The following is a 25,241-nucleotide window of genomic DNA, read 5'->3' on the forward strand; positions in this document are numbered from 1 at the left end:
TGTTAAAATAATTTCATTTCGCACTATATTTTTATTATCTCCAAATAATATCTTACTATCCACAACCAATTCACTAAACAACAGAGAAAGATTTATTACCAAAACAGTTTTAAAAACAAAAAAAAAATAAGTATTAACTAAATAAAACACAATTGTTTAATGCAACTTTGTTTATAAAATTATTAATTTAAGCCAACTATTCTAGTTATTTAGTTATTTGCAGTGTGGTTCCTGCATAGAATAGGCCACCCCTTCCTTTCCCGTGAGTATCGTAAGAGCAATCGAGGGATGGGCAGCAGCGTTCCTCTTTACATAAAATTACCAAGACCTTACTGCGGTTGCCAACCCGCCTGCCAAGCGTGGCAACTATTGACAAAATCCCCCAATAGATGGAGGCCAATGTTTAGCAATAAACAATTAAGGGATGACATAGAATAGTATGAAGAAGTATGAGCGTTAAGAAACCATTATAATATCATTTGTTATTAGGAATTTATTGCTCTTTATATGTACACAAACATCTGTTTTGACAGAAATCATGATTTTGAGGTGTATTAATTTTATAGGTTCCTAAAAGTACAGCATTATAGGCTCTTGTTAAAGATAGCTGAGATTAAAATATATTTAAATTATGATTTTTCCAGTTTTTTATTCGCTTCGTTTTGTACTCAGCTCTATCTGTAGCTTCTTATATCTATATTCACACCAGTAACAGAAACTTATCAGAAAGATGATGGGTATAATATAAATGAAATTTATAACGAACCAGACAGAAATGAAAACCAATATATCAAGCTGTGAAAGTTTCACAGCCTTTCAACAGATCCATCCTTCAAATCTCGTCCTTACAACTCTTATTAAATCTACAACGATGATTGATAATGTTTAAAACAGACGGTCGACAGATGACGTTTACAAATTCACGTTGAAAATTTTTAGAAAATCCTCTTTCGGTCAAAGGATTTAAGGGTCATTGGGAATGCTCTTCAGAAATCTTAGAAGGCAATGGCGCGTGCTACAGAAAAATCTACCTTCAGCAAATAAATTTAAGGTTAGTTGAACCTTGAAGAAAGAGCTGCCTGGTCGAATTGTGTTCAATCTGAAGAATTGCATTTAGCACCCTTCCGAAAATAGCGTTAATAACGCTATTTTCGGAAGTTCCCCCTTACAGTGTTATTCCGGCTTAAACTTAGAAAGCTTGAAGAAACGTCTTTATAGCCATCTCGTTTACCATCTACAGAATAGATAAGGTAGGAAATATTGGATATTTTAGTGAACTATACAGAATAAGGGCATGCTTTATGGCCAAACACTGCACGCGAGTAGTTTTCAGGGCAATAAATCCTAAACCCCTTACGTTCCATAAAGGTATATAAAATTCATAGCGTCACTTAGGGAGGCATTATATATTCCATACCATATGGTTTAAATCCTTGTTGAGTAATAATGACAATGGTTATACTCGTAATAGCAACTCGCTGTTAAATTTTACTATAAACATTTTAAAATCTGAAACCATTGTATATTAGTTATGACGTCTAATTATGTAAAACTAACCTAAAATCCAAAGAAATATGGCCGTTGAAGTTAGTATGGGAGGATTAACCTTTTTTTATATATTTTTGTAACATTAAAAATTTATACGAAAATTTATACGTGACGAGAAATAAATGAACTCACTATATTCTTGTCGATTCCGACAATTGTTTCGACTTCATCCGGAAGTCTTCTTCAGGGGACATTTGGCGCTTTGCATCACAGCGTCGTGCCTTGTACTTTGGACCGCAGCTCGAATAGCCCCTGCTGAAATGTACTTGAGAAAGACTTCCGGATGACGACTTCATTAAATTGTCGAAAACGACAAAAACACATTAAGTTCATTTATTACTCGTCACATATGTATATAGATATTGGATAAAAATGTAGGTACATAAGTTTTAAAAAATATGTTTTTTTATTAATTACTCAATTTAATTCGAATATAACTATTGATAAATAATTGTTGATTGATTTAAGATTTTTTTTTTATACAACTTAGAATGGCAAACAAGCTGACGGCCCACCTGATGGAAAGTGGTAACCGTCGCCTATAGACATGAGCAGTACCATGGACATAACAGTTTATACGGTTTCGCCCATGATATCCCCTTATGCATTGCCAAGTACGACTCAGGTATTATTCCTCTGTACCCTGTAAAGTCACGCCATATCCCACCCTTAGAACCGAAACACAGCCATGTAAACACAACTGCTTCACGGTTGAAACACGAATGGGACAGAGGTACCCAAGCAATCGACTTTTGTACAAAGTCTCCCTCCCTCTCCTTTTAATGACTGATTGACGATTGATAAATAATTGATTGAGTTTTAATTTAACATTATTTTTCCCCGTTTAGCTGCAATATGAATTATATTACTTTACACTGAGAACAGTGGTTTAAGGTGTTACACGGAAACTAAAATAATGCCTATTCATTTTAGCCTTATTAAGTCATTTATGATGTAATTGTGTCGTCGTGCCAGCATTAAGAGTTAATTTGCCAATTGGCATTTTCAAATTGGCAATTTTCCGTCTCATATTTAAAATTGAAAAACATAATAGAATAGAATTATAATGGAGACTAAATGATTTCGGTACGGAATTATTATTTTAAAATACTGTTTTGTAACACTTTAATTTTTTATCTTTTTCTAAATTAGATATTTTATGTAATAGCTCCTTTTTAGACATGGTGGCCATTTTGTGAATTAGGTTTTTAGCAATTAAACGTATTTTAACGTATTTAAGAGGTTTGTTTGAATCGAAGCATTTGGCGTTCCATTGTTTCTGCCTACCCTAATGGGAGACAGGCGTGACAGATATGTATGTATGTATGTATGTAAACGTATTTTCAACTGAATTCAGACAAAGGAGATTGTTATCAATTCGGTTGTGTTTTTATTTATGTTTGTTGCCTCAGAATCAGATTCCATCATTCATCAGAAGTCCGTCATTTATAAACCGATTTGGAATATTCTTTTTTTTTATCTGAACGAATATATTTTTAGATTCATCTCATAGAAATTTCATCAAATTAAGTTCAGTAGTTTAATTTTTAAAACAAAATAACAGTTTTTCCACGACTGAAGTTTCTTGTGAAAAAAAAATCTACATGTTATCATCATCATCATCACATCAGCCTTTAACTGTCCACTGCTAAACATAAGCCTGCCTGTTGGGACGGTTTTGTCAGTAGTTGCTACGCTTGGCAAGAGGATTGGCAACCGCAGTTACGCTTTGAAGATGTTTTAAAAGGGACGCTGCTGCCCATCTCTCGCGGTCCCTTAGTCGCCTCTTACGACACCAACGGGGAAGGAAGGGGTGGCTTATTCTATACCGGGACCATATGGCAAATTACGTGTAATAATAACAATAAATAGTACAATTCAACATTACATTAAACATATATGTAGGTATATCAATAACTTGTACCTAGCCAATAATGAGTTTGCATGCTTTAGACTTTAAGGCGAACATTTGTACTTCACAATAAATCAATATCTGTAAAAACAATGTCCTGGCAAACAAATCTATCTATCTATCTATCTACCTAGTATTAAATTTACAATTACTATTATTGGTGTTATGTTTGAGCGCCGGTTATACTGCGTCGACCAATGTAGTTCACCCCAAACAGCCGGCGGCGTTTACATTTATAAACTGATGAATGTGCAAATACAGGAGGAGCGTACTCGTTTAGGACACTGTATATGACGCTAATGGCGGTTAATAATATTGTGTCTTGGAAGTTGTTTAATATTTATTAAATAGAAAATTTATTACTTTTACATCTTTTTTGTTTTATTAAATTAAAGTTTGTTATGATATTTACTTATGAATTTAAATATAAAATAAAAAATAAAAATATTGTAGTGTTACTTTTTAATACACACATACACACTACACAACAATACACGCACACATACACTAACATGCACGCGCACATACATTCATACACACACGCACGCATACACACACACACACACACACACACACACACACACACACACACACACACACACACACACACACACACACACACACACACTATGTATATATGCATATGTGTATGTGTGTGTGTGTGTATTTATTTATTCATTAGTACAAATATGTGTACATGGCGGACTTAATGCTAAAAGCATTCTCTCCCAGTCAACCATAGAGAAGTGTCAGTATACTCGAATGCGGTACTAGTAATTATTGATATACATACATACTAAACGTATGTATGTATGTGTATGTGTATACTATTATATATATTTTTATGTTCATCAATATCATATATAATGTCAATAATCATCTGCTCTCGATTATTTGGTTTGGTTTATTGTGGAAACTTCACCGATTTATGTTATGGTTGTGTATACTATTTTATATGTCTCAGATATTATATGTTTCCCTTTCAAAGTAACTTAAAAAATAAAATAAAATCTATTTTTAATTATTTAATTAGCATACAACAAGCGAAATACATACAAAAACTTGAAAATTTTAGTACCACTTAAACCTGTTGGACTTGTGTGTGACACTTTACATTTCGTTCTCAAATAGTAAGTACTGACATTAATATTCTACTATTTTAACATTGTTAAATGTAATATTTATCGTGTACTTGCAGCCTTTCAACCATCGTATATATAATACTACATCGCAGATTAATAACTCAAATAAACTTAACGATTCATAATCTCCGCTCCGGCCCTACTCTGTAGCGCGGGCATGCATGCAATTGATCAAAAGTAACGAACTTTGCACATCCATTGCAACGTTACCAGCGCACATAAAACCCTATGCTTAACGTTATTAATGACTATTTTAAATTAACTGTCAACATATTTAAAGGTAAGCCTGTATATCATTGCAATTATGTATTTTTAAAACGCGTGGGCCGTCGAAAGGAATGGTTTTGCGTTAATAATACGTGTATTGCTGTAAGAATTCAAAGGGGGAAAATAGTGAATACATACTTCTTGTAATAATAGTCTATAATTTTAAATCAACTAACAATGCGCCAAGACATCCTACAACAAAACATCAGTGTCATAAATAGTTTTATTTACAGACTTAGACATATATTTTGATTATTGTAAATTAAAAGATATTAATGCATTTAAAAATTATATTGATAAGAAGGAATGAATATTCTTAGCAATATTTCTAAATAAACAATTATTGTTTAAGTAATTAAGTAATATTTAATAAATAAAAGTTAAAATCATTATCATCATATAAGTCGTGAACTGTTCCCTGCTGGACATAAGGCTCCCACATCAGGAAGATTTGGCAGTTGTTACCACGCCTGGCAGGCGAGTTGGCAACCGCAGTTAGGCTTTGGTGATGTTTTAAGAGGAACGCTGCTGCCCATCCCTCGACCATCAAGTTACGACACACACTGGGAAGGAAAGTGGCTCATTCTATGCCAGGACCATACAACAAAATGAATAATAATAATTACATGTAATTTTCTAAAATATTACATCAAGTTTTATATCCTGTAATTGTATTGGGGCAAATGTAATGTTATTACCCCGAGTGACCCCGATCCACGCGCCCTCTGTACCGCCCGACTGGGAAACATAAACTCTATTTAAGGCACTTGGCTGCATTTATTAACGAGGTTTAATCGTTTTCGCTCCATCATACAAAATGTATGTGTCTTATTTAATTGTTATTTAATTCTTAGTAGAGGTTTGTCTATATGCCACTTAGTACAGCTAACAAGCTGACAGTAAATTAAATATAAAATATTTAAATATTTTTAAAATTTATTTTATTTTTATTTAAACTTTAATGCACAGTAAAATTCTATGTACATTTGGCGGATTTAACACCGGACGGTGTTCTCTACCAGTCAACCGTTGGGCGAACTGAGAAATACGTAGGCGGTGCATTATTGAATAGAGAAAATATAAAGCAATACTTGATATATTTATATATTTTATACATATTTATTTAGACTAATATAAAAATTACAAATAATATATTAAATAAATAAATACATACATGTAATAAATACATAAAATATTACTATATCAAACAATTATTTGTAATAAAAGAGCAAATAACAATCTACGAGTCAAACAGAGAAGTTTGAGTTTAAAGGGAAACTGATTTTTCCAAAAAATGGGCGCGCAATATCATTAAGCTCATACTTATGTACATTTTTCATCTTTTTTTTATCCGATGTCTGTGTATATATACACATATATAATGGGAAATTAACGAACTCAGTGTGTTTTTATCATTTAAGTACCTAATCAAAAATTTTATTCAACTAAGAATGACAGGGGGAAAGGGATTGTTAGGAATGGAGATTGACACCCCTATTGTTAGCAATATACCCTATTAGGTCGACCTCCACATGGTTCCCCCAGGAAACCATCGTGAACAATTCTTATTGAATTCGTCACGATGGGCTAACTGTACTGTTTCATCCTCACCTATCATCCTTCACTGGTGCCCCGCCGGTATATACCGACAGCGCGGGTGGGGTTCCCATTCCATTATCACCCATTAAAAAAAAACTAAAAATGGCAAACAAGCTGACGGCCCACCTGTTGGTAGTAGTGATAACCGTCGCCTATAGACATAAGCAGTGCCATGGACATAACAGAGTTATATCATAACTGTTTCGCCCATGATATCCCCAATGCGTTGCCATTCCTGAGGACTCAGATGTTATTCCTCTGTACCCAGTAAATTCACGCCATATCCCACCCTTCAAACCGAAACATAGCCATGCAAACACAACTGCTACACGGTTGAAACACGAATGCGACAGAGGTGCCTAAACAAACGACTTTTTTACAAAATCTCCCTCTGGTAAAAACTATAACCAATTATTTATGCTAAAACGGTGCTTTTTTGCAGAGCAAAAACTTAGTTGCTCTTTATAAGTATTTTCAGCTCTACTGAAATATCTCTATTATATAATTTCAAATATATAACTGTAGCGGAAAATTACTAACTAACCTCTCAATACATTTGATCTGATTAAAGTGAGCAAAGTGCTTGAGGGTCAGAGTGCAGTGAGGGTGGACGTGCAAGACGAGGGGGGAGCAAACGCAACTATTGCGGTATACTGATCCAATGTATTTGTCATACTTTCATAACTAAATTTAGTAATTACAAGCTGAAACTTTTTTTTTTTTAATATTTATTCACACATTCTATTTTTTTTTTTATATTTCCCTAAGGGAAAGAATGTTTCCAACAAATGTATTATAGAATAAATAAATAATTAAATAAAGAGCATCTATCTATAGAGAGCGTTCAAATATTACATTTTGTATCACAATTTTGGAAGATTTTTGTTGATTTCCCTCTTAAATAATATACCCAAATTATATAACAATTGTTTTAACCATTACTGACAAGAGGCAATAAGTACATAAATAAACGAGCAAACCAACTCACTTTGCCATGTATAATAATAAACAGGATTATAGTAGGTATTACATTTATCGAACGCTCAAGCTGTTGAATGAGCTCTCTGCCAAGGTTTTTCTAAGGAAAGACGGGAAGAGAAGTATGGGATTCTTCAAAAAGGGTATATTATAGGCGACGGATACCACTTTCCATCAGGTGGGCCGTCAGCTTGTTTGCCATTCTAAGTTCTATAAAAAAAAAAAAAAAAAAAATATTAGGGTTTCTTCAGGGTCGACAACGCACACGTGACACTCTTGGTATTGCAGGCGTCCATAGGCTACAGTGACCGTTTACCATCCAGTATGCTTGTTTGCTAACTTTTTTGGTATAAAAAATATATTTATTATTTTTGTTTACAAAAATGTTTGCAACAAGACTGTTGGACAAAAGCCTCCTCCTTGGGGGGTTTTGCCAGTAGTTGTCACGCTTGGCAGGCGGATTGGCAACCGCAGTTAGGCTTTAGAGATGTTTTAAGAGGGACGCTGCTGCCCATTCCTCGCCGTCATTTTGTCGACTTTTACGACAGCCACGGGAAAGGAAGGAGTAGCTTATTATATGCCGTGACCACACGGGAGAGCAAGACCATTCATTACTTTTAATTCCATTGTTTATTTTAAAAATTTGCAATGGATAATTTTTTTTTTTTTTATACAACTCAGAATGGCAAACAAGCTGACGGCCCACCTGATGTAAAGTGGTAACCGTCGCCTATAGACATGAGCAGTACCATGGACATAACAGAGTATACTCTTTCGCCCATGATACCCCCCATGCGTTGACATTCCTGAGGACTCAGGTGTTATTCCTCTGTACCCAGTAAATTCACGCCATATCCCACCCTTCAAACCGAAACACAGCCATGCAGCTGCTTCACGGTTGAAACACGAATGGGACAGAGGTACCCAAGCAATCGACTTTTGTACAAAGTCTCCCTCTAGTAAATAAATATTGTAAATTCTAAAAATAATCTTTAGTGACTAGGTAATAAACTAAAAAGGCTGATAAAGCCCGGATCGGCGACTAACACTCAAAAATATTTATCCTCAAACAACCCCGCATTGTATTCGCGTTGTATAATTTTCCATTCTGCTTAATGATAATTTATTTCATCAATTTATCGTAAGTGCCGTTGCAACGCCCCTTGCAAATAGGCGGTCTCGCTCACACGTGTACACTGCAGATGTATTTGTCTCGCGTACTATTGAAATGTTCAATGCATCTGAAAACGGGAAAAGGCGTGGAGAGGAATCGGGCTCAATTTATTTGGATGATATGGTTGTGCTTGACTATCAAATAGCCGTGTGGTCCCGGCATAGAAAGGGACACCCCTTCCTTTCCCATAGGTGTCATAAGAGGAGACTTAGGGAGTATTTGGTTTTTTAATTTTTTTTTTTTGAGTGAAAATGGAATGGTATACCCCGCTTGCGCTATCAGTATACGCTGGCGTGGCACCAGTTGTAGATGATAGGTGAAGATGAATGCAGGTCAGTTGACCCATCGTGAAGAATTTGATAAGAATTAATCACGATGGTTTTCAGGGGGAACCGCGTGGAGGTCGACCTGATACGGTATATTGCTCACAATGGGGCTTTTATTACCTATTACTAACCCTTTCCCCCCTATGGTGGAAGGATGTGTAACAGCGTCCCTCTTAAAACATCTTTAAAGTCAACCATCACCTGCCAAGCGTGGCAACTACTGGCAAAGGCTCCCAAAGACACTTATATTCAGTAGTGATTAGTTAAAAGCTGATATGGTGATGATGATGAAATAAATGTTTTCTTTTTATTATTACTATACATTTTTACAACTGTCAATAAATAAAATATTATTTTACTGTTGGCAATAAACGTTCTTTTTATTTATACTTTTGCACACATTAGAATATGTGTACAGGGCGGACTTACTGTCTGATGGTATTCTCTACCAGTCAACCGTTACGATAAACAGAGAGAGTAAACGGCGGTGCATAGATTTAACAAAAAAAAACGTTATTTTTCTTTCTTTCACATAACTGTATGAATATTATGAAACATCTATAAGTGGTATAGTTTATCAATAATATTGATTAACTACCTATTCGGTCGTGTGATCACTCCTAAACCTGGTTGAGTAGCCGGCGAGGGAATGCCCCCTTTATTGTGCCGGTGATTTATGGAGTATCAAGATTACTGGGTACAGCTACGTACTGCACACTGCACTCTGGAGATAAACTTACATACAGACAAATATAACAAACATCGGGGGGAAAGGGATTGTTAATAATAAGATTTAATAACCCCATTGCTAGCAATATACCCTATCAGGTCGACCTTCACGCGGTTCCCCCTGGAAACCATAGTGGTTGATTATTGTCCAATAGATCACTATTGGTCAACTAACCTGCCTTCATGCTCACCTATCATCAATCACTGGTGCCCTGCCAGCGTATACCGACAGAGCAGGCAGGGTTACCATTTCATTTTCACCCATTATATATATATATATATATATATATATATATATATATATATATATATATATATATAACGAACTTGTAATAGAATGAATGAGTATACTTTATTTGCATTATACAATATAGGTAATAAGCCAATTTACAAACACAACGATACAATTGTATAAGTACAGTAAGGCGGTCTTATTGCTGAGAGCAATCTTTTCGAGACGACCTTAGGGTAATGGACTAATTGTTGTACAAGTAGGTACCTATTGTATAATTAAGAAAACTTGTACTGTTCAAATGGCCTATAAAACGGGAATAGTGAACGAGTTATGGAGGAGCTAGCTAGTTTTATTTTTAAACGACTTCTAAAATAACTGGGTTTTGAAGTCACTTATGTTTTTATGTAAGTATATACTTGTATTACGACATTCGGTTTTGTTCTGTGTGCATAGCATAGCACAATAAAATAAATTGTGTGCGCTAAATTCTGGTGAAAAGTGTGAACAATATTTAAATATTACCATTTTGTGCCACTTTTCAATCAAAAAAAATATTTGTATTTTTATTTAATTGTATTGGGTATTCACGTGTCCCATATATTAACTAAGACACTGCGAATTCAGACGTGGTAAAATTATTTTGTTATTATTATAACTGTTTAATTCATTTATAATAATTTTATTCTAATTTTGTCCAAATAGATAGTTTTTTATTAAAAAAATAAACATATTAAACATATTTCACTCAGGGTCCGCTGGAAGAGAGCTGTTACAGAGTTAAGCTCGCCTGTTGTACATCTTTGACAAAAGAAACTACCTATAACAATATAATTTTCGTGTACAATAAAGTACATAAACAAATGAATTTCATTTTTAATTAAAAATTCTAATCATTTATTGTACACAGTAACATTTATAGTATGTTACACTGTATTATCAAAGTGTTGAATCAAAACACGCCAGCTAAACAATTAACAATGCACCTACCTACCACAAGATAAGGTGCAAATTGATTTAAATCCTCCACGAAGGGGTGAGATCCCCTAATTTAGAGCTAGTCTACACCGTTTTGTATTGATAAAATTAGAGAGTGCATTTTTGCATCTGTGCTGAAGTTAAGTGAAACATTTTAATCTCTAAATGTAAAGTTGCTTCTGTACATCTGTTTCTCCGCTTATTTCTTCTAAACCACACTACAGATTTTGATATGGGTTTCAAAAATTTTTGTAATTTTTTTTATAGAATATTCGTATGAAAATATTATAAAATGATATAAAAAAATACAGGCGAATTGAGTCCTTGTTCTCTTCTTTCAGAAGTCCCTTCCAAATCTAGTAAAATACATTCTGGTATTCATTTTTTTTTTACAACAATTTACATTATTTCTAAAACATATAATTGGCCATATATATTATTGTAGGTTCTAAACATATTCCTACTTCTTAAACAATAATTAATAACAATAACTGATACGACATCATAACCTTCAAGAAAAGAGCATATTCCTTTTTAAAAGGCCGGCAGTATACCTGCAATGCCTCTGGTATTGTCAATGAACATGGACGGCGGTAGTCACTTATCATCAGGTGAGCCGTCACCATCAGCCGTCATCAGGTGACGGCTGATGGTAAGTGACTACCGCCCACAACACCAGAGGTCGTACAAGTGTGCTGTAAATTAGGTACATAATTGGTATTTTTAAATAAACCAACTAGTTAATTATAGTTGTACCAACTTTCATAAAGAACTAAATATTATTGTTCAGACACGACTGCTATTTTATCAGTTATTACCCGCCATTCGACTAAATAACAGACAAGGTTGCAAAAATAGATGAATCAATACAGACAATCAAATTACTGTCAATAAGCTATCCATTGCAAGCGTGCTGATTTATTGCTATTCTATTGCATCCACTGATTTCAGCGCTAAATTTATCTTCATGATCGATTGCTCTTTGTACCGATATTATTATTCACAAGATTGATTGAGGAAAAATGTTCATATTTTATTTTATTTTATTTATTAGGCGCACATAACAGAAGTTTACAAATAAAAACTTAAATTATAATATGCAAGTACATAATGGGTATCAGGTAAACTTGCCACAACATGTGCACACAGCGTGATCCAATAATAAATGCGACTGCAATAAAGCCATTCGGTTTTTATTATTATTAGTGAAAAATTTAAACATAAAAATAAACATAAACATAAAGAAAGTTAAATAAAAAACAAAACAAAATTTCTAAATATTACGTTATTTTATATAAATGTCTGCGAAATTGATAATTATTATTAAAATTATTCATTAATTTTAATGTAAGTTAAACATATTTCATTACTATACCAGAAGGAGACTTTGTACAAAAGTCGTTTGCTTGGCCACCTCTGGCCCAGTCATGTTTCAACCGTAAAACAGTTGTGTTTGCATGGCTGTGTTTCGGTTTGAAGGGTGGGATATGGTGTGAATTTACAGGGTACAGAGGAATAACATCTGAGTCTTCAGGAATGGCAACACATGGGGGGCGAAACAGTATGCTCTGTTATGTGCATGTCTATGGGCCACGGTTACCACTTTCTATCAGGTGGGCCGTCAGCTTGTTTGCCAAATTTTTTTTATACAACTTAGTAGTTGTATAAAAAAAATTTGAAATCGGTTTTGAAAGATGTCTAAAAACTCTTTCTTAGTGTAATTTTATAGATTCAGTCTCTCTTTATGAAATTTTTATACTTATTTCAATTTTCAATAATTCTTCGTTTCATGAAAAGGCGACACAGTCTCACTGTAGATACGAGAAGAATAGTGGTAACACATCATCTCTCCTTTTCATTCCTAGTGTATTGTAAAAAGCACAACGCCAGAAAGGAAACGGAAGAGTCGCTAAAATTGTAAGCATCCACCGCGTAGGCGACGTCACAAACACGAATAGGTTGCATTAAATTTGAAAGAAGAAAAAGAAAGAAACTTTATTTTACAGAAATATGCGACAACACCCACACAGGGGTTAAAAAAAATTCATATATTAAGAATTATAATAAAGAAACAACGCACAAAATATTTATATATATATATAAAAGAATATAAAATTAAAAAAGAAAAATAAAACAATTCGTACTGTAACAGTTTCATCCAAAATGAGTGTATGTGTGCGTGCGTCGCAATACCTGCAAAATGAGGTCCATGCTCAGCATTATGCTGTAGTATCAGGGACACTACAGCGCTGATTTTCAGCACGAGCCTCGCCAACCCGCGGGGTCCTAATAATAACAATAATGTTTGAATAACCTGACCAACACAGTGGTGTGCTTAAAGTGTATTGTGTAAAAAATAAATTTCTTACAAGAACTGAACCTGTAATCCTGCAATGTCCGATATTCTAACCGCACGATCGATAGATACAATACATAGTAAATACATAATTTATAATGTCAGAGACAAACTCCTACCATTTCGGAATAGCTCCGCCGCAGCGTGACTCATAGTAAAGTCCAATGCACACAGGCGCTGCGCCGCCAGACGAGCCACTTACAAACGTAGCACCCGCGACTTGGTGGATAAGAAAACGCGATCGCACAGACAACCGCCTGAACTTTGAAACGCTCGCATCGAAAGGAAATCGAATAAAAATCAAAATGTTTACGTGAGCCCCATCGTTGTTATTTGATTCCAAAATTGGGAATGTGGATTGGAATGTCTGATATTTTTTTTGCCATTAATTAATTATTATTTGTATTATTATAATGTTCTATTTTTGATTTTTGGTGAGTGTATTAATAAATCTGTAATACTAACCAAAAACATGTATATATATTATAAATAAATAATTTTTTTGCAATCCAAATGTAATGAGGTTTTTTCTAAGTATTAACATATGACATTTTAATACATTAAATAATACTTCTTTGTAATTCTAATTATAAAATATTGGTCTATTTAGTATGGATATAATATAGAAAGGGCCTTTTCATTATTATAATCTCAGCCATTATCTGTTTATTGCTGAACATAGTTCTCCCCCATAGAATGCCATAAGACACGGTCCTAAGCCACCTATATCCACTGACACCCTGCAATGCATTTGAGGTCGTCACGGATCAAAGAAAAAGACTATTGTAAATGTTAAATTCAAGATAATTGATATATTTTAATAGTTGTGTTTACATTAGTCGGCGTGAACCCGTAGACCTCATTCTTACAGGAATTTCCAAAAATCATTTATAAATACATACAAAATTAGCAAATTTTCATTTTTATAGAGTCAGCAATTTATAATGTTAGTTAATTAGTAAATAAGAATAATACATTTAGAAACATAAATCTACCACTACGGAACTAAACTGTCTATAATTTAGAAATAAAAAACCTTAACTATTTGGCTCTAGATTTCTCCTAAAAAAGCTACTAGTTAAACTAAAACTATATAGTAATTATACTAATATAGTAATTATGTAATTGTGGAAGACATAATATATAACAGTAGTATAATATTTATAATTTATATTTAGAACTAACAAAATTTTTCATCGTGCCTCCCACCAAACTGTTTATAATTAATCCTCTCCATGCAAAGGTTGCCTGGAAGAGATCGCTCTTAGCGATAAGGTCGCCCATTGTTTTCTCGTTGTGATTATTTCTTGTAATTATTTCTTGTAATTATTTATATTTATAATAAGTTTACTATTGTAATCTTTTGGAGGAAACAATAAAGAGTATCTATCTATCTATCTATAATAGATATTGTATAATTTCTATGCGGTTCTGGCCTAGAGTGGCCTTTCCATTCCCGTGGGAGTCGTAAGAGACGACTAAGGGAGGGCGAGGGCTGGGCCGGTGATGCCTCTTAAAACATCTCTAACTACGGTTGCCAATACGCCTGCCAACCGTGACAGATACTGACAAAACCCCCCTAGGGAGAGATTTATGTTCAGCAGTGGACAGTTAAAAGCTGATATGATGACAATGATATATAATAGCAAGCATAATAGCAATGCAATGCGAAACTTCATCAAACTGAAGTTTCCCCGCTCGTAAACTCCGCTTCCGCTCTCCCCTCGGACCGCCTCACCCTCTACAAGTTTATGTGAAATCGATGTACCGCTGTTTGTAAACACTGCACTCGTGTGCACAACACTTTATATAATTTGAACAGACAGACAGACGCCTTGTGGAAAAGATTTTCAATATATTACTATAAATCCTTATGGAATGATACAATAGAGTTATACTATGTATAAACGTAAATATTATTATTAGCCATTAGATGCAGTGGTGGACTAAGTAAAACTTTTCTTAACATAATTTTCACAGATTAAAAATAACTACATTAGTGATAGAGTCAAAAAGACAGAATATAATAACTACATCTACAGTTTCTAATTAGAAAATGGACCTTAAAAACAACAAGTTGCATTTTACAATTCCAATGAGAACAACCTCTTATTTACGTCCAAATTTTGACAGCTCAACTGTCAAAATCGATCTGTCACAATCACTGAAGCCACGGACACACTGAGTACAGCTATGTACATAAACGACTTATTTGCTTTTAGAACGGGATTCGATATTCAAATGTTCGTTTTTTTTTAATTTCATATCGCGCGAGGTGGCGCGTCTAGGCGGCCACGTTGCAAACTAACCTAACCTTACCGCGTGCAGTCGGGGCGCGATCGTAAAATTCCTATAAGAGTTTTAATATTCTTGATCCTTGCCGGCCATAGCAATGTTAGTGAACGTGTTTTTGCATAAACATCAATGTTATTATTGATGTGTATTATTGCTATTAAAAATTGAACAGATTTATTATTTTTATTTCTAACGTTCACTGTCTACTGTTGAACATAAGTCTTCCCCATAAGGGGGAGTTTTGCCAGTAGTTGCCACGCTTGGCTGGCGGGTTGGCAACCGCAGTATGCTTTTAGAGATATTTTATGAGAGACACTGGCTGTTCATTCTTCGTCCTTTCTTAGTCGCCTCTTATGATACCCATGGGAATGGAAGGGGTGGCCTATTCTATGCCGGGACCACACGGCGAGTTTTATTAGGATCCGACTATTTTATTAACAATAAATATATGATTAAAATGTTATAGGCCTTTATTATAATAAATATAATTTGAATATTACGTTCTCTATAAAGAGAATAGTCTGACAATTTTTTTTTTATACAACTTAGAATGGCAAACAAGCTGACGGCCACCTGATGGAAAGTGGTAACCGTCGCCTAGAGACATGAGCAGTACCATGGACATAACAGAGTATACTGTTTCGCCCATGATACCCCCAATGCATTGCCATTCCTGAGGACTTAGGTGTTATTCCTCTGTACCTAGTAAATTCACGACATATCCCATCCTTCAAACCGAAACACAGCCATACAAAAATAACTGCTTCACGGTTGAAACACGAATGGGACAGAGGTACCCAAGCAATCGACTTTTGTACAAAGTCTCCCTCTGTGTGTGAAAAGTGAATGCTTCTGACTACCTTATTAAGGATTACGGTTGTAAACATATTTACTTGTTTTTTTTTTCGTGTTAAAGTTAATATTTTTAAATAATTATTTTCAATAGCCTTTTGCTAATATTTCTTTCCAGTTACATATTATTTGCATAATTTATATAAATATTCTTAATGTTTAAACTTTATAGATGGATACATATTTAATTTATTTTAATTTCTGTTTATCTCACTAGTAATGTTTTATAATACATTAAAATGTTAATGTATGTAAATATGACTATAATTTAGCGAAAAGCTTTAATTCAGTTTAATGTATAAAAAGCTTTTACATAATTATATGGCTGTGTTGATTTTTTAAAGTGTTTATTAACAAATCCTGGGAGTTTATGTAAATTCAATTGTATAAAACACGATTTTTTTAGTATTAAAAATCTCCATAAAAAGCAACACTCAACAAATACCTTAAACTGGGGGGAAAGGGAATGTTGGTAATGAAGTTTGACAGCCCCATTACCAGCAATATACCCTATCAGGTCGACCACCACGTGGTTCCCCCTGGAAACCATCGTGAATAATTTTTATTGAATTCGTCACGATGGACTAACTGACCTGCTTCATCCTCACCTATCACCCCTCACTGGTGCCCCGCCAGTGTATACCGATAGCGCGGGTGGGGTTACCATTCCATTATCACCCATTAAAAAATACCTTAAACTATAATCTGCAATGGTAGCCATATCTAATTAATATTATAAATGTGATTGGTTGTAACGATAAATGGATGAATCTTTGTGATTTGAAATGCGTGAATTTACTGGGTACAGATGAATAACGCCTGAAGTCCTCAGGGATGGCAACGCATGGGGGGTATCATGGGGGTATCATATACTCTGTTATGTCCATGGTACTGCTCATGTCTATAGGCGACGGTTACCACTTTCCATCAGGTGGGCCGTCAGCTTGTTTGCCATTCTAAGATGTATAAAAAAAAACGCAAAAATCACTGAACGGATTTGAATGAAAATTGATAAATGGATTGGTTACATTGTAATTTAACACATAGAATGCTTTATATATAATCACGTGAGTATAGTCGCGGGATACAGCTAGTATAACATATTTAATATATTTTTTTACAAAAGTAAGGACAAGTATCAAGAGCGAGCGGTCGTGGTAGCCAGCAGAGTTCACCCCGTGTGTCCGGCGGACGGGGCGCACCCCTCGCTCGGTGCGTTCATTCATTTGGCGACTACTACGGCACAGGGGGACGGGTGGAGTCGACGAGTCGACCTTGATAACTGAACAAAAGATTTTTTATAATTTCACAGTCTGTACCACAAAAAATAAACAGCTCCAATCGTCGATCGATTATTTTATTCATAATAAAGTATATTTTCTTAAAATATTTGGAACTTATGTAAATGTATTAAATAAAATATACGTATATTAGCCCCATCGAATACAATATAAAAATACATCAGAATTGATAAATATATGTATATTATAATAAAACAAAAAATATTTTTTTATACTACTATGGTGGCAAACAAGCATACAGCCCGTCTGATGGTAGACAAAGTTACCGTAGCCTATGGACGACTGTAACAGCATATTTTTGAATTTGTAACAAATTGTGTATTTGCAATTATTATTTTTTTAAATAAAAAATTTAATACTCGACTTAATTCAAATAAATAAATTGTCAAATATTTTTTAGGCCATGGTAGTCAATTAAGTATAAGGCCCGTCTGATAGTAAATGGGTACCGTATTCTATGGATGCCAACAACACACGAGAGCACATACGTACAATTTTCCAACAAAAAGGAAATCTGTTAATGCATTTTTATAGTTATATATTAAATAAAAATCCGTTTTAGTTTAAACAAAAAAAGTTTTTTTTTTGTTTAAAATGCGCATCAAGAGTGTAGATGTTTTTCATTATATGCCACCCCTCGGGTATAGAAAAACCCATAAACATTAAACATTGGGTCCGCGCGTAAAGCTACGGGCACACTACGAGCTAAGCTACGCAAATATCTCCATTTAGGTTACCAGAGGGAGACTTTGTACAAAAGTCGTTTGCTTGGGTACCTCTGTCCCATTCGTGTTTCAACCGTGAAGCAGTTGTGTTTACATGGCTGTGTTTCAGTTTGAAGAATGGGATATGGCGTGAATTTACAGGGTACAGAGGAATAACACCTGAGTCCTTAGGAATGACAACACATGGGGGGTATCATGGGCGAAACAGTATACTCTGTATGTCCATGGTACTGCTCATGTCTATAGGCGACGGTTACCACTTTCCATCAGGTGGGCCGTCAGCTTGTTTGCCATTCTAAGTTGTATAAAAAAAATCTTAAGAACGCAATATAGACCTCTGAATTTCAAATTCATGTTTGGTTCATTCAAAACGTATTGTCACTTGCTTCATGTTACGATAGTACGCAAAGTTGACCAGTAAGTCACATCCCGAACTAAATCTGTCGACAATGTGTATCACAAAAACGACCTTAAATTTTTAACACTAGAATTACCTTACGCGACATCTATAATGACTATGTACGCAAAGCTACATATATAAATACATAGGTTTACGTAACTCTCGTATTCGGATGTATACTTAGCCAATGAGCTAAGCTAAACTAAGTGTCGCTTAGCTAAGCTCTCAGTGTGGCTCGCACTTTAGTCGCGCGACACGACACGTGCCTGCCGCGCGGCGTTGCGTACGTTTTCTCCCTTATCTGCGCGCTACATAATGCACCTATTGAATTACATTCTTTATTGCACTGTCTAATTAATTATTGATTTTTGTTTAAGAATAATACAATTTACCCATCGGATGACAAAGTTAGCGTATAATCACTTGTCAACCTAGACATATCACACTGGAGGGAAGGGATTGTTAGTAACCCGGACTACCAGGCCTAATGCTAGCAATATACCCTGTCAAATCTATCATGCTAATTTCCTAATTATTATGAGTTTTTTTTTATGCAACTTAGAATGACATACAAGCTAACGGCCCACCTGATGGAAAGTGGTAACCGTCGCCTATAGACACAGGAAGTACCGTGGACATAACTGTTTTGCCCATGATACTCCACATGCGTTGCCATTCCTGAGGACTCAGGTGTTATTCCTCTGTACCATGTAAATTCACTGTCATATCCCACCCTTCAAACCGAAACACAGCAATTAAAACACAACTGCTTCACGGTAGGAACACGAATGGGACAGAGGTACCTAAGCAAACGACCTTTGTACAAAGTCTTCCTCTGGTAAGATATATTAATAGATTCGAGGTGTATCCATCACGATGGACTAACTGACCTGGCTTTTCAATCTCACCTAACATCTATCACTGATGCCTCCGTTAGCGCAGACGTAACTATATGTTCACATAATGCTATTTTATTTAGTACTAGCGGTTCGTCCCGGCTTCGCACGGGTGTACATTTTTATAACATTTTAAAAACTGGTAAATGTGACATAACGATAACAGTTGGACATATATATCGCGAAGTTTTTTGTAACATACTTTTGTTCTATCACCAATAGTTTTCGCAGGGCACGCGTCCAAAGATAGTTTATAGCATTTTTTTACACCTCGAGTTACGTTACTAAACTTTTAGTAAAGATCCCTAATGTTTTCTAGCAATAAATATAGTCTATGTTACTCAGGGTGAATGTAGCTTTCTAATGGTGAAAGAATTATTGAAATCGGCAAAGTAGTTTTTGAATTTATTCATTACAAACATACATACATACAAAAATACAAATCTTTCCTCTTTATAATATTAATATAGATGTTTACATACATGTTATTTCAATATACTCCGCCGTTTCAGTGCTGCAAAGCTGAAAATGCACTGACAAAGATTTGATACACAGTATAGTAACAAGACTCCGGAGCACACGGTACCGTTACTTAGATTTTTTTCAAATAAAGTATTAATATTAATTGCGTTTTAAAATTTTAAGATCCAACAAATTAATAATAAAATAAACAAATACATAGTGTAAATAGTGCATAATAGTGTAAATAGTGCATAATAGTGTAAAAGGTGCATAATAGTGTAAAAGGTGCATAATAGTGTAAAAGGTGCATAATAGTGTAAATAGTGCATAATAGTGTAAATAGTGTAAATCACTAATAAATATAAGTAAAAATTAATTATGTTTGAATAATGTGACACAATATTGGTGAGTACAATTTTGTGTTATGTATGATTGTTTTCGCAAAACACGTTACTGTTTATGTCTAATTGCATGCATTGTTTTACTCAAATGTTATAATAACATTTATACACATTTACCCGCTTATTTATAGAAACATCAAACCTCATATAAATCTTATAATCCTAAATTTACCAGAGGGAGACTTTGTACAAAAGTCGATTGCTTGGGTACCTCTGTCCCATTCGTGTTTCAACCGTGAAGCAGCTGTGTTTGCATGGCTATGTTTCGGTTTAAAGGGTGGGATGTGGCGTGAATTTACTGGGTACAGAGGAATAATACCTGAGTCCTCAGGATTGGCAACGCATGGGGGGTATCATGGGCGAAACAGTATACTCTGTTATGTCCATGGTACTGCTCATGTCTATAGGCAATAGTTACCACTTTCCATCAGGTGGGCCGTTAGCTTGTTTGCCATTCTAAGTTGTGTAAAAAAAAATCGGTTCTTCCAATATAGATTTCGCTACGATAGCAGTGTTTAATAAAGATAGGTGGGGGGGGGGGGGATTGTTAATAATGCGAATTACCAGTCTCATTGCTAGCAATATACCCTGTCAGGGGACCTCCACGTAATTCCCCCTGGAAACCATCGTACTGAATTTCAGGTGTATTCATCACGATGGGCTAACTGACCTGCCTTTTCATCCTCACCTATCATCCCTCACTGGTGCCTCACCAGCGTATACCGTTAACGTAGGCAGGGGTTACCATTCCGTTATCATAAATTAAAAAAAAATTGATTGTTAGAGAAAATAGAGGTTTAGAAAAGTGACACTTCAGGGTCGACCCCAATGTCTCTCACTGGTGAATTAAACAAAATATGCAAACAAACGTAAAAACAAATGTTCTTTGCCGTGTAATTTAATTTATAATACGTAGACATACGTACACAGGATAGTTGACGTATCCCGAGGTGACAGCACTGGGGTTCGTGTCCGCGCATAAATTAGGGTTCCGCCGGCATGGACCGCTCCGAATTAATTAGCCAACGCTCCAACGGGGGAGGAAGAGCTTACCTGAAAAAAAAAAGAATTGATAAGCAAGATTGATAATTACTTGTGTACAGGCGACTTCATGTTATTTATTGATTTCTTTTAATCAGTAATGATTGATGACGTTCGTAGAGCTTGACTCTATAATCATTAATATATACATCACATCTGTCTCCTATAAGGGTAGGCAGACACAATAAAATGCCAAATACTTTTATTATTTTTTTTTTCAATAAATATAGATTGGCAAATAAGATAACGGCCCACCTGATGATAAGCACTAAATATTACTATGACCAACACCATGGACTACAAAATACTTTGTGATGCCCATAATATCCTTCATACATGGGGGAGGGGGAGAGGGAAGGAATTATTACTACCGAGGTCCAACATAACCAGCAATACACTCCATCAACCTAATAGCCACTCTAAGAACCTAATCTCCACGTGGTAGGAGGGAAGGGATCTATCAGGTCGACCTCCACGGGGCTCCCCCTGGAAACCATCATGACTGATTTATCGTTGAATTCGTCACGATGGGCTTACTGACATGCCTTTTCATCTTCACCAATCATCCCTCACTGGTGCCCCGTCAGCATATTCCAATAGCGCAGGCGGGGTTACCATTCCATTTTCATCCATAAAAAAAACTCTTCATACGTTGCCATTCTTGAAGACTTCAAATTGAAACGCTTATTATATATATACTGTAGATTTACAAGAAATTAAGTTAGAAAAAGTAATAAAAAAAAAGTGGTTTTTATGATCATAGTGGATCGTCGATGAGGCCCTCGCAACGCGTCTCCATCTACTTCCTCTTACTTGTACCACAGTAACACAAAATGGTCACAACTCAATTTATTGCTTTGCCCTCAAAAGAGTAAAACACTGATATTCTGTTGTAGCCAGAATCGAAGAAGCTGATAATAAAATAATAAAAAATAACAAATATTCAATTAAAAAAAAATCAATGTACTATATTTTTAACAGCAAAGGTACATTGACAAATGTCGACTTTTTCAACTTTTTTTTTAACAACAAAAGCAAGACGGCAAATTCAAACAAGCATACAGCCCGTCTGATGGTAAACGTCACACTGTAGCCTATGGACGTCTGCAATACCATTATAATTTCATAATGGATAATCCATTATGAAATAATACGAGGTTTGTCCGGAAAGTACGTATAAAAGTTTTTTAAAAATTTTATTTTACAATTATTCAGGTAAATCAATTTTATCCCCTTCAAAGTACTCCCCCTGTGACATAATGCACTTGTGCCAACGCCGTTTCCACTGTGAGAAGGCTCCTTGAAAGTCCTCTGGTTGTAGGTTTCTCAGCTGCCCCGTCGTAGCTTTTTTTATCTCATTTATGTCCCCCAAATGCCGCCCCCGAAGTACCAATTTGGTTTTTGGGAACAAGAAGAAGTCACACGGGGCCAAATCCGGCGAATAGGGGGGGTGTTCGGTCACCGTAATGGAATTTTTACTCAAAAACTCACGGAACGATCTTGGCGCAAATTTTTTTCATTTGAAGTTCGTTTCTTAGAATTTCGTGGACCACGGTTTTGCCCAAATTAAGCTCTTCAGCCACCTGTCTGACCGTTAAACGACGGTCCCCATTAACACAAGTTCGAATTCTTTCCACGTTTTCGTCGGAATGTGAAGTGGAAGGACGTCCTGAACGTGGGTCATCTTGAACGCTTTCTCGGCCCTCTCTGAATCTTTTTAGCCACTTGTGGACGGTTGGTTCCTTCACAGCATCATCCCCATAAACTGTTCTGAGATCGGCAAAAATTTCACGGCCATTCTTGCCGAGTTTCGAGAGAAACTTGATTACGACGCGCTGCTCTTCAACGGAAGCGGGCTCCATGCCGACGGGGTTTCGTTAAGAGGTAACTTCACAGATGGCGTGATAAGCCAGTTCGCACCGCACGGCGGTCAGACCAGAACTGAAGCATTGTTAGGGACATAAGGAAGGGGTCCTGCGCTTACCTGGCCTCCCCACTCCTCTTTCTCGCATTCCAGAACACTTTTATACGAACTTTCCGGACAGACCTCGTACATCACTATCCAATAAGTTGAAATAATCAAGTACTGTTAAAGGCCATAATATATAAAACGATACAATAGCAATAATTATAAATTTATAAATACTATGACGTCAATAGTATGTACATATAATTATAGCTATTGTATGGCTATAAAACAATACGAATATGTAATTCAGCCTGACTTACCAGAGCCCAGAAAGAGAGTTACCAGTCTACCAGACTTTGTACAAAAGTCGTTTGCTTGGGTACCTCCGGAAACACAAATGGGACAGAGTCCCATTCGTGTTTCAACCGTAAAGCAGTTGTGTTTGCATGGCTGTGTTTCGGTTTGAAGGGTGGGATATGGTGTGAATTTACTGGGTACAGAGGAATAATACCCAAGTCCTCAGGAATGGCAACGCATGGGGGGTATGATGGGCGAAACAGTATACTCTGTTATGCCCATATTACTGCTCATGTCTATAGGCGACGGTTACTACTTTCCATCAGGGGGGGCATCAGCTTGTTTGCCATTCTAAGTTGTATAAAAAAATTTAGCCATAAATATATTTTTATTTTTAATTATTAATAATAACAAGAGCCATACAATCATATAAAGCATGTGGTCCTCGAGTTGAGGCACTCCCAGAACACCCAAAACCAGTCCAATTTAAAATAGTACGTTTCATAAATTGTCCTAACTGGGAATCGAACCTGAGACCTTATTTACGCAAAGCAACGTGTCCACCACTACGCTGCGGAGGTAATTAAGTCGTCAATCAATTTATAATTAACAAAGAGTTCTGGATAGTCCGTCCTCATTGTTATGGGCGATAAACCTTAAGTTTTTTTAAATATAATTAAATGCAATAGTATTTTAGCTAGCAGGTTACCAATGAGACTCGTGTTGACACATCGTAACAAGGAAATAACCACGATAGCTTTTCCTGGAAACGTGTGGAGCTAAGAACAAGGAATTACATAGAAGGAATGATAAAATAAAAACTGTAAATCATACGGTTGCCTCCTTTCTTCTTATGTAAATATAATTAGTAAAAAGAGAACAAAATATACACCATCAGTTGCTATTTTTCTTAATTCATAGCAGGCTAGTGTATAGAAAATGTTTGATATGTCAATTATTAATCAATGACATCAATTTAAATTTATATTTCATTATTATTTTTTCTTTTTTAAAAAGAATAGAGATGTAGTATATTATGTTCATATACTGGCCACAAATAAAATTGCAAGTACTGGCCAGTAACAATTCGTTTCATTTATTCTTTCGTTTCAAAAAAAAAATTCCATTCCTTTTCATCTTATCTTCCAAATTTTTTTTATGAAATCGTTACGTCATAAGATAAGAGAGATAACGCAGTATGCTTGTAAGTTTGTTACTATTATATTGAATAATACAAAAATACTATTACTAGTGTAATCCAGGCGGAGAGATTTTGATACGGATTTCACTATCGTCTAGCTAGATCTTTCTATTTGTATACATAATTTGCACCCGAACGAAGCTAGGGCGGATCGCTAGCTAAATAAATGATTGAGCAACACGTGTATGGCCAGTTCATCTAATTTAAGATGTGGAACGCT

At 35.4% G+C, this 25,241-nt stretch overlaps 1 protein-coding gene across 2 annotated transcripts; it reads right to left on the minus strand.

Annotated features, from left to right (window-relative positions):
* Positions 1-13,030: 13,030 nt before the first annotated feature.
* LOC128201791 (protein GVQW3-like) lies at positions 13,031-23,667 on the minus strand. 2 transcript variants are annotated; one of them, XR_008253427.1, is made up of 3 exons: positions 22,582-23,667; positions 21,500-21,626; positions 13,031-13,171 (listed from the first exon to the last, which is right to left on the minus strand). XR_008253427.1 is itself a non-coding variant. In XM_052899761.1 (2 exons), the coding sequence occupies exons 1-2, from the start codon at positions 23,474-23,476 to the stop codon at positions 21,623-21,625; spliced, it is 375 nt and encodes a 124-aa protein (XP_052755721.1). In that variant the 5' UTR covers positions 23,477-23,667; the 3' UTR covers positions 21,500-21,622. The 2 variants fall into 2 exon arrangements, 1 of the variants encoding a protein (XP_052755721.1); XM_052899761.1 differs by lacking the exon at positions 13,031-13,171 and having other exon boundaries at positions 23,106-23,667.
* Between the last annotated feature and the right edge of the window lie 1,574 nt (positions 23,668-25,241).

The sequence above is a fragment of the Galleria mellonella genome, unplaced genomic scaffold, assembly GCF_026898425.1.
Source record: "Galleria mellonella isolate WM207_F2 unplaced genomic scaffold, CSIRO_AGI_GalMel_v1 utg63, whole genome shotgun sequence".
NCBI lineage: Eukaryota > Metazoa > Arthropoda > Insecta > Lepidoptera > Pyralidae > Galleria > Galleria mellonella.

Coding starts and splice junctions, on each gene's coding strand:
- LOC128201791 (XM_052899761.1), bottom strand. CDS start 23,476: ATGGAGCCCGCTTCCGTTGAAGAGCAGCGCGTCGTAATCAAGTTTCTC.